At 47.1% G+C, this 10,642-nt stretch overlaps 4 protein-coding genes across 4 annotated transcripts; 2 read left to right on the top strand and 2 right to left on the bottom strand.

The window, feature by feature from the left end:
* Nucleotides 1-89: 89 nt before the first annotated feature.
* Nucleotides 90-499, top strand: BKA55DRAFT_689919 (uncharacterized protein; the record flags this gene model as incomplete). Its single annotated transcript, XM_046199416.1, has 3 exons — nt 90-115; nt 172-423; nt 484-499. The coding sequence occupies 3 exons, from the start codon at nt 90-92 to the stop codon at nt 497-499; spliced, it is 294 nt and encodes a 97-aa protein (XP_046048999.1).
* Nucleotides 500-559: 60 nt separating this feature from the next.
* BKA55DRAFT_727733 (uncharacterized protein) lies at nt 560-3,132 on the bottom strand (the record flags this gene model as incomplete). The annotated part of the gene is made up of 5 exons (XM_046201162.1): nt 560-1,319; nt 1,483-1,769; nt 1,826-2,249; nt 2,302-2,988; nt 3,073-3,132. The coding sequence occupies 5 exons, from the start codon at nt 3,130-3,132 to the stop codon at nt 1,056-1,058; spliced, it is 1,722 nt and encodes a 573-aa protein (XP_046049000.1). The 3' UTR covers nt 560-1,055.
* A 3,249-nt stretch (nt 3,133-6,381) lies between these two features.
* On the top strand, nt 6,382-7,623 carry BKA55DRAFT_567590 (HAD-like domain-containing protein). Its single transcript, XM_046192753.1, has one exon. It carries the CDS (start codon nt 6,667-6,669, stop codon nt 7,387-7,389), a length of 723 nt encoding a protein of 240 aa, XP_046049001.1. The 5' UTR covers nt 6,382-6,666; the 3' UTR covers nt 7,390-7,623.
* A 184-nt stretch (nt 7,624-7,807) lies between these two features.
* Nucleotides 7,808-10,502, bottom strand: BKA55DRAFT_359088 (fungal-specific transcription factor domain-containing protein). The gene is made up of 6 exons (XM_046185840.1): nt 10,229-10,502; nt 9,773-10,170; nt 9,640-9,722; nt 8,953-9,587; nt 8,734-8,904; nt 7,808-8,681 (listed from the first exon to the last, which is right to left on the bottom strand). Exons 1-6 carry the CDS (start codon nt 10,291-10,293, stop codon nt 7,838-7,840), a joined length of 2,196 nt encoding a protein of 731 aa, XP_046049002.1. The 5' UTR covers nt 10,294-10,502; the 3' UTR covers nt 7,808-7,837.
* Between the last annotated feature and the right edge of the window lie 140 nt (nt 10,503-10,642).

Genomic DNA, 10,642 nt, shown 5'->3' on the forward strand with positions numbered 1-10,642 from the left:
CGCATTCATCACTTCTCTTCTCCAGCTCAGCGCATCCTTCCTCGCCATTGCCAATCGCCGATTTCGCATCGCACGTGTCGCAACCAAACATGGCCAAACAACCTTCAGCTCTCAGGTACAGCTGCACCGCCAGCTTTCACTCCGAGGACACTATCTAATTGACTCTTATAGCCAGGTCCTTCCTCTCATCATCGTCTTCGCTCTGCTCAGCGTAGGCGGTTGGGTCGGCTACCAAGTCTACATCAGCGTCGCCAAGATGTCCGATGCTGCGTCCGAGCGCATGGGGAAGAAGAACGTCGTTTTCACAAAGGATGGTGTAAAGGTTGGCGTCAAACAAATCAAGAACGAGAACTATGTCGATGCGACGCAGAGCTGGTTCGTCAAGGCGTGGAATCTAGGCACGACACCAGATGCTAGTCAGAGGTGCGTACATGGTGATATCTTTTCTCGTGAAGGAGGAATAGACTCTGACAACGTTTGCAGCAAGAAACAAAAGTAAACCCGATCGCCACTCCGTCACGAATTTTCTATCTTGATTCGAATATGCTAGGGGCATGAGTAGCACGCACGCACACATCCATAGGACTATTCGACGAATTTCTTTCGCTGGGACAGTTTCTTCAAACTTGATTCATATTACGCCAGATATCCGGTTGCAAGATTACTCTATAATACAGCAAATTGCACTTGAAAACGTTCCCGTGATCACAAACTTCCCAACCATAACACCCCATGAAACCATCCATGGATATCCACTCGTCTAGCATATCCAAAAAAGCACCAGCCAAACCCCTACACTTTCGTTTCGAGTATCGGATCTGCAATGGCACAATCGAGCTCGGATCAAACAAATTCATGGTAATTTTTGAACGCCTGGTTGGATATCCAATCCAATAATGGCTTGTAATGCCGACATATAGACTAAAGCTCAACCACGCTTAATCAGGACCAGCCATCCTCTCTTATTTGATAGGTTATCCAGAACCTTTTTTATCGTCTATATGGCATATTTGAAGATGAGATGTTTTCAAAATTATATCTCCGGTATCCCATAATCAACTCTGAAACTGCAACAGGCCGTCGGCCACCCTCTCGTTATTTGGTAAGGACCCCCTGGCTTTACTCAGCAGCTCAGTTTTCTGTTTCTCAGCTCTCTCCTTCTGCATAGCTTCATGCTGTTGAATTGGGTTCAGAGAATATCCTGCCATAGCTGGTGCCGTCTTGGAAGATAAGAGCTTTTCAAAGTTGTAGGAGCCAGGGTACGGGCTAGCCATTAAGCCATCCCTGCGGATGAGCATTGACGGAACACGAACATTGAGCTGTGGAGAAGTGTCAGTTGACCCTGAAGTTGATACCAGAAAAAGCAACAAATGTGGGGATAGAATAAATGCTGAAAAAGGAAAAGAAGACGAACAAAGGAGAAAAAGAAAGGAAATATCAAGCGGAGGCAAATAGCTCCAGGGATTCAGAGAGGGTACTCACTTGTTTAAGCACATTGGCGTACCTAACACCGAGATGATTACCAATAAACTCAAGTCGACCTTTGACCCATGCTCTCTGTGCATCAGTTGTATAATCTTGACCCTGGACACAAGTCAGGGGCCAAGTTAGGAAATATCCTGGCAGACCTTTTAGGGCATCTTCCTCTCCACAGCCAAACGCGGACAGGTTAGCACGCTCAAGAAGCTCCCTGCGACTAGAAAACCAGCCGAGCTGGTAGGGCACCGAGGCAATGATATCCGTGATGGTATCAACACATGTTCTCGCGGCTGTTGCGTATTCGGGGTTGTTCGGTAGTCGACCGGGGCGCAAACCCATGCAGCACAGCGAACAATCAGTGAAGCGAGAATGATGCGAGAGCAACGCATCAAGTTCCATACGCTGACAACCCATAGATCCTGATATGCGTCTATTCGTCCTGGGAAAACCTCAGCCATGCCGTAGTTTCCACTGGGAACATTGTCTTCCCAAGCCACAGCTTTGTAGTGGAAGTACTCGGGCAACTGGTTCGCCCAGGCCACATGTTGCTGATCGAGAGTCTGACATCGACGAATAATATCCAGAAGCAGCTCAATGTTCTCGGGGCTGCGGCCCAGGGACGCCATCAAGCGATTAGACTCAGCTCTAAGCTCCGCTGTACGGATGTTAAGTCGCTGACACTCGGCTCCGTACTGATTCTTGTAGCTGTCCGTAATCCACCATTCCACTCCCATAGCCGGGGGTGTGCCTGTGGTCAAAGTGTGAATGATCTAGTCGCTCGTTAGATAGTGGTCAGCTGGAGAATGAACAGAAAGTGCGTACCATTTGCGTCCTTGTAGCTACAAAAAGAGCCAGGCCTGTTTTCGTTCGCAACTGCTTCCTATCTCTCGACTTAACCAGCTGAATAGCTCCTTCAATATGAGATCCCCAAGCGAGCATTCCCAATTGTTTTGCTGTGATGTTCTCAAAAAGTCCCAAAAGCAGCACAGCTGCCAAAGTTGAGTCCTCTTTAGATAGAACCGGATCCTTCAGAGCGCTGAACGTGGCGGAAAGTGCTTTCGTATAACATCCTAAAGCCTTGTTCTCGAAATTGCAACCTGAACCGACACGGTTCCCCAGAGATGCCATAGCACATGCATCAAACGCTAGCTTGAAATGGGACGCTTGCTTCTCGCTTTTAAGGAGAGGCACAACGAATTCCATCCATCCACGCGTGTTATCGTGAGAAGGTAGCAGAACGAAGTTCGATAGAAAGTGACATGTTGCCTGCTGGTCTACCGGAAGTTGAAGAGTCGATATGATAGACTGATCGGGTGTTGGTTTGTGAATAGCTACAGCCTTTGAAGGTTTACCCTGCTTCTGAGCCGTGGCTTTCTTGCTGGCCTTGCGAGCTCTTCGTTCAGTTGCCTGTGTCTCATTGCGGAAGACGAGATCGAATTCGTCCTTGTAGCCAGGGCATTGTCGCCTGGATTTGGCGCATTGATTACAGGTTGGTTTCGTTTCATCGCACTATGACAGTGAGCTGATGCGTCTAAGGGGCCCCAGGAAAAGTCTGCACAAGAAAAGCCATGTGACAGTAGAGTAGCAACACACCTTGATTCTTCGGGCTCTGCACATCTGGCAGCCCCTAGAGGGCTTGCCGCAGTAGACCATGATTGACCGTGTTTTTTTACGAAGCCCAAGTCCGACGATCCGATCACGATGTTATGTCAAAATTCCCAGCAGGGGAGGATGACAGAAGTGGAAAGAAGATGGGGAAGGATTATTGTCCAACTGCTGACTGTCCAACGCCCTCCTGGGAGGACAGAGTAGACGAGAACCGCGGGATAGGGCGTACGAAGACGCGAGGTTGCATACGGAGATGAAAGAGAGCGAGGGTCGTAGCTGGTTACTTAACGTGACAGATCCGATATGAACAGTTCAATCTTTTGGATGAGTGAATGAAAGTCTAGTAGATCGTGATGCTCTACTTCGAGATGGTCAACACCTAGGAAGTTTGAGACGAAACAAGTTGAAGACAACCAAACAACCAAGAAAGAGCAGAATTGAAGCTCTCAGAGATGAAGGATCGATTTAACGCAAGCACTGACTAGTTGGTGGCGAAAATTCCGAGCTGTCGGTGGTTCTGGTATTAAAGAGTTCGTCTTGGTATGTACGTGTATATACCAGGGTATGACAAGGGACGATGATGGCTGACGGGGAAGAAAAAGCAACAAGAGGGTCCAGGCAAAGAAGAAGAAGAAGAAGAAAGAGGCAAAGGTGTCCGAGAAGTCGTATCCGAGACGAGTGAGGACGATGGATATGTTTGCTTCGCCTTACACAGCGGGGGGCTAAACAGACGACAGCAGGTTGGCGGTGGAACGTCGACGAGGAGATGGAGGGGAGGACAAGGGGGTCAATGTGATGACAAGCGATGAGACAATCCGAGTTTGCAAGCTTGGCTCAGGTTGTCAATGCGAGTGAGCGACAAACGAAGTGATAAGTGACAGATGATGATAGTACAGTACAGTAGGAGTAGATGCGGCCAGAGGACGGAAGAATTGCTTTTTAGCGACGCCGCTGGAGGAGGAAAAACATGGCAAGATGACAAGGCCAGAAAAAGGAACCAGACAAAAATGGCCGGATGCAATGCAAGGCAAGGCAAGGCAATGCAATGCGACGACGCGATGCACGAGGATGGATCGTAAAGGCCCCGCTTGAACTGTCAGTAGCAAACAATAACGGTATTTGCCGTTATAATCCTGTAGACTGAATGACAGCTGTATCTGGTTAAACAGAGCCCAATTGATTGAATGTCTTGTCGATCAAAGTCAAAAGTTGAAAGAGTTGAGACGTGTAGTTTTGGTTCGCAGGTGGATAGCCATACGTTTTAGAATAGAGCGGGAAGACGGGATGCCGTCCCTGATGTGTACTGTAACTTAGTGGCCTCTGCTAATGAGTCTATAAACGGCCACGGCCAATTGAGTTATAGCGGGGATTGAGACCACGAACCCGCTTCCACTGATGTGAGGTGCTCTCTTAGAGTTGGAGGCTCGAGCGGGGCTTATTACAGGGGAAGATTAAGAACCCTGTAACCTGAATTAGTGGGTGGGTGAGATTCATAGACAGACGGGAAGAGATCAAGAGAGTTGAACCTCGGCATGTCATTGTAGCATTGACACATAGTCAATCGGTTCAAAGCTGGTCACATTTTCAATATAAATGTGTGTATATTAACTGCCATCCAAGATTATAGTCCAAGATTAAGCCGAGGTTCGTGGTTAATATACTCACTACAGTTGAGGAGAAGGGGGATAGCTAATTAATAGGCAAAGAGACCCGATAATAGTGATGAAAATAATGCAGAACATAGTGGGACAGCGGGCATAAAGATGCTATCCTGTCACCACTAGTGACCTCACAATCTGCCTGCCGCCTGAGAGGGGGAGGAACCAACATGAACTAAGAATCAAGGCCCAACATCCATTGCCAGGATCATCATGCAGATACAATCTGATCATCTATAGTACGGTCAGATATAGTACATCATCCAATGATACGAGATCGACGAGGGTCGGCATTTGTGACAGTCGCGTTATTCGATGGATTATTCGAATACCCTTGACGATATGTGTGCCTAAACTCAACGGACGTCCTGGTCACGGGACTTTTCCGTTGATGCCCGTAGTCAGGGATGCTTTACGTGCTGTCAATCCTGTCGTTGTTAAGCGGGCGGCACAGTAGCATTGGCTGATCCTGATGATCTTGTGGTTTTTTGTCAATGTCAATGTGGGATATCCTCGCTTGAATCTTGATGATCTCTAGGGTCCCTATAAAACTATGACATATACATAAGCGTTTCAGTATTGTCAATATAAAGGAACATCCTGGTTATTTGTGGCATCGATGAGATAGTGATCGATCTCCCTCGTGTACAGAACGCCACGAGCAAAAGCAAAATACGTTTCACAGTTGTCAAGGCCGGCCCACGGTTCTAGCTTTTGAAAGCTCCAGAAAACGAACATAACATAACAAAGCTTCAAGTGCCACAAATCGAACGATGGGTTCATTGCCGCTTCTGGTAATAGCGGCTAACGTTAGCCCCTGTGGGATGTCTCGGCCATCAACGCCTCATCGCCGTTAAAGGTTTCACATATCCAGCCCTTCGTGATCCATCTTCTCAAGCTGAGACATTATAGAGCTGTTATTAGACTTGGCTGAGTTGATGAACCACCTCAAAACATGTTTTCTGCAGCAAGAAGCCGAGGCATCTCTGTTACCAAGGTTTCCCTTGTAGGGCTACATCAACCTCAAACCAACATATTCAGCCTCCATTCCTTCACATTTGCCATGGAGTGGGCCACGCGGTAGAATGAGGCTTCGTGCCTCGGTCTTAGACATAAACGGGTGTCTGCATCTGGTCGATGCTCATCTCTTTTGGATGGCCTCAATGCGCATTCCGGATCGTTGGGTTTGCTGCCATTTCAGCTCTAATAAAGCCTCGAAGCTTGAGTTTTCCACCAACAACTTCTTGTCAAAGCTTCACAAAATACGCCTCCCCATCTTGCTTGTAACAATCTCGTATTTCGCGCTTCGGGCTTCAGGTTCGCGCGAGCTCTGAATTGTCCCATCGCTGAAGGCCTCATAAACCATGTTCCTCATACTGCTTGAAAGGCAGAAGCCTGTGATGCTGGAGGAAGTGCGGCTTTCCGTTTATTCTTAGAATGCAATGATGGCTCGTTACCAGCGTATCGTGTGCATATCGTTAGGGTCCAGTATCGTATAGACTTGCTGCCCTCCAACCAGTTGCATTTCGGCAAGCGTTTCTTGTGTAACTCATCAACACTTTTTGACCACAACATGAATAGTCCAAATGTTCGGCTACTCTAAGTGATTCAAATTTATCCAGATTAACTTTGACGGGATCTGTACAAGACAACAGCGGAATAAATGGATATTCCCGTCGTCAAGCAGTCCGGGCTTCACCGGCACATCTTCCCCACTTTCGGTGTGCCGACCGGCATCCCAATTCGGTCACCCTAGACCGGCACCGGCAAACAAGTGTATTATCTCATCAACGTCCAAGTCAACTACAGGGCGTACTCTCCCTATAAATAACGAGTAAAATACTGCCGTTTGAAGAGGATAGACAAGCATCATTCAGTTATTATCAAGAAGACACATTCCACCTTCACATTCACCTTCAAAATGAGCAAGATCTCCGACTTTGGCCTCCTCTCATTCGACGTTTATGGCACTCTCATTGACTGGGAGACTGGCGTTCTGAATGGCCTCAAGCCCCTTCTTCAATCCAACAATACCGAAATCTCTCGAGAAGATCTCTTGAAGATCTATCATGAGGCTGAGGTTGCTCAGCAGGAAAAGACTCCCGACATGAAGTATTCTGAGCTTCTAACTACCGTCCACCCTCATGTTGCAGAGCGTCTCGGCTTCCCTGAGCCCACCTCTGAACAGAGCAAGGCCTTTGGCGATTCAATTGGATCATGGCCTGCATTCCCTGATACTGTTGATGCTCTCCTTCGCCTCGGCAAACATTACAAGCTCGTTGTTCTGTCTAATGTCGACCGCGAGTCCTTCTCCGGCAGCAATGCGGGTCCTCTTCAAGGCATTCCCTTCGACCTAATTATCACTGCACAAGATGTTGGAAGTTACAAGCCTAACCTGAACAACTTTAAGTATATGTTGCGGGAAGTGGAGGCCAAGTTCGGTATTCCCAAGGAGAAGGTGCTGCAGACTGCGCAGAGCCAGTTTCATGATCATCAGCCCGCAAAGAAGATGGGCATCATGTCAAGCTGGATTGAGAGACCTGGGGCTAGTATGGGTAACCGAGAAGATCCTGTATATGATTGGAAGTTTGCCACACTTGGGGATATGGCTGATGCATTGGAGAAGGAACTTGCTAGCAAGTAAATTAGTCTAAGCTTGATATAAATCATACAATACAGATTATTAGTGGTAAAAGATCAACCTCGTGCCGGTTTCTCGTACTTGTTCTGTGTACTGTTCAACTCACAAGCATTGAATAGGTAATTTACCAATCGTTATCGACCCTTAACAGTGGAATCTAGGGGAGGTAGTGACAAACCGATGTACTGAGCCAGTCTCCAATGTCCAGTCAGAAGCCAGGATAGCTAGCGACAGCTGTCCTGGCTAAACAAAGGGATCTTTAAAAAGAGAGGAAACTAAATGCATTTGGAAGAACTAATAGCATAGTATTCTGGGAGCTAAATCAAATCCAAGCCTTTATACCTGGCAATGGCCTTGATGCCGTGAGGGAGCTTTGAACGATGTCATGAAGTAAACCTGAAGTGTATATACTAAATCAACATTAATATCATAATTCGTAAGTCATATATCATCAAGCTACCGGCTGCCCAAACCCATGATCAAACCAATCTCCCAAATCCGGCAAAGAAATCACTTCCGTACGCGCAGGCAAAGAGCAGCCACTCTTATAAACCCCCGCCATCCCAGAACACTGATACGCAAGCGAAGGCCCTCCAAAAACATCCAGCATAGAGTTTTCCTGCCGAGGTAGCTGCAGAGATTCTCCAGGAACAATCTGCTGCATGGCTACCCAATTTCGAAACTGAAGATATCCATCCTCGTCGAGCTTCCCAGTACTGTCTCGTCCCTTTGCGTGGTTCAGTCTGTCGAAGGCAATCTCCAGTCCTTCTACTGTGCGTTTCTCACCACTTGTTGAAAAGACGCCGGTTGATATTTCTCGCAGCAATTCCATCCCTTTCTTGCAGGCGTCCTTGCAACTATTGCTCCTGTCAGAGACACATTTTGCTACCAAAGCGAGAACAGCAGCACAGCAGGAACTGAACTCGGTATAAGAAGATTTTGAAAGACTACTCTCGTCGTGTAGAGTCTGACATAGGTGAATAGTTGTAACAGCACTGTCGACACAGTCGTTGACTAGTTCCTTTCGCAGTTTCGTCCACTCTGCACTCGGCGTGTCCTTGGTATTGATATTCAACTCGTCCAGGATAAATGATCGACCAATCAGGATATGAACCAGATTATATGTTAAGAAGAGATGTATGTTGGATCGAAATAGCGGTTTACCAGGCGTCAGATCTCGACAAAAGGTCTCCTCGGAGAGACTTTGCCAGTAACTGCGAAGTCTCGCCTTGAGTTGGGTGATGTTTTGAAATGCTCTGACTTTCTGCACCTTATCTTTGCTCTTTAACGCCAGACTGTCTCTTGTTAGTCTTTCGATTTCAAATAGGAATAGTTAAAGTTACTCACATTCCATCTCGAGCATCCTCCATGAAGATAGTCAGCTTGAGCATGGCCATGTTGTTTTGAAAAGTGTTGATTCTTTCCTTGGGTTGCATTTCTTCCAAATCGATTGGTAGATTAGCATCAATATCTAGTCTCGAGATAGAGACAGGTCGTCCATGTAAGATGCAAATTCGGCTTTTCTATGTTAGATATTGTAAAGGGTTTCGTAGGGTCTGAACATACCGCTCGAGAGCATAAGCAGTCCACCAAACTCTTTTCCGCAACTCAACTTCTCGGGGAGATAGATCCCGGATAGTCTTCTGGTGAAGATTGAATTGTGTTGCCACCTTGATAGCAATTCCGAAATAGGTACAAGACAAGCCAGCTGGGTCAATAGGAAGGACATATATACCGAACAGGAGAAAGGCTTGTACGCTTTCGATCGAGCCCATGGCTAGAATATCAGGGATCAAGTTTGTGGCCTTTCGATAAAACGTCGATGCAATAGTATCATCCATCGTTTGACAAATATCATAGGCATTTCTCATGAGCTCTCGATTTGAACCTCTGGCAGTAGACTGAAAAAGATGCGAGAATTGTGTTCCGAGTGCAAAGACCATCAACGCGACCGAGACCCAAGGGGCATCTTCACTGCCCACGCGGGTAGGACAAGAGTAGAACTGGTCAAGGCGTTGTCGAAGTGTCTCCTCGTCGATATAGAAATAGTTTGTTTGGGCGATTTCAAAGAATACTCGCAAGAGGATCAGAGCAGAGGGAGCTGGTGGGAATAAGGGCACCGCTTCAAGAACTGCTGCGTCTCGGGAGAGAAGCTGAGAAGTGTTTGCTTTATCGCTGACTGCTGTGTCTGCTCCTGAGTCCTGAAAGTGTTGTTGTTAGGCCCCTATTGACTTGAGAGACGGAACATCCTACCTCATACTCAAAGTCGGTCAGCTCATCTTTGACCTTCTTCTGTACACGGCGAGAAAACTCATGATGAGAGAACTCTACGTTGGCTGTCACCAAGTCAGCTTTGGTTATACCCCGCTTGAAGAACAATACCTACCAGTTGATGCTGTATCTACACTCGCGCAATCCCTTCCATCACTGCTCATATCATCATTCTCAATATCAACCTCAATCACATCCGCCAAATCTTCTTCATTTGTCGCAGACGAAAGATCTGCGATGACGGTCTCAAGCTTCTCTCTGCTGAACTCCTCAAGCCCTGTGTAATGTCTCACGATATGCTCTAGCGCCTGGATACGTTCCGCCTCAAAGTATACAGAGACATCCTCAGACGTTACCTCCACCGCAGGTGCTTTGATCATTTGTGTCGCCATCCGAGAAACTCGGCTTCTTCTGAACCTATCGCTGAATTGACAAGGCCTGCCAAAGTATTTGCATCTGTCGCAGGGCATAGAGCCGATACATTTCTCCTTGAGTCGGCGACAATCATCGCATCTATGTAGATTCAATCAGTTTATATCTCTGGATAAAAAGATCAGGGAGTAATACTCACGCCCTTGTTGTTCTTCTCTGTGTCTTCCGGACCGGAGACGTTGGTCGGTACTCTATTGTATCCATGTTCACTTAATCACCGGTATCTATTACGACAAAGCCAAAAGGGAAAACGAGCATCAATTCAGGCGAAAATTTCTCTAGAGAGATTGTGGGAAGTTCCTGAATTTATGCCGGAACTTGATGCCCAAGAATGCGCCGGCTTAAGCTACTCATGCTACGGCCCGGTGCCGGAGAATGAACCGGCGCCGGCGACGGCCTCAAAACAGTCCTGTCTTAATAAAGAGAGGACAGACACGTGAAAGTAATAAAAACTAAAACCATATTTTCCTCCTCATTTTGCCACTTCAAAGTCAGCTCATTAATCTCCGGATACTGTACGTCCTCCAAGTAAGACGCTGCCACCGCCGGTTAT

This window comes from Fusarium redolens, assembly GCF_020744475.1.
Source record: "Fusarium redolens strain MPI-CAGE-AT-0023 chromosome Unknown BKA55scaffold_8, whole genome shotgun sequence".
Classification (NCBI taxonomy): Eukaryota; Fungi; Ascomycota; class Sordariomycetes; order Hypocreales; family Nectriaceae; genus Fusarium; species Fusarium redolens.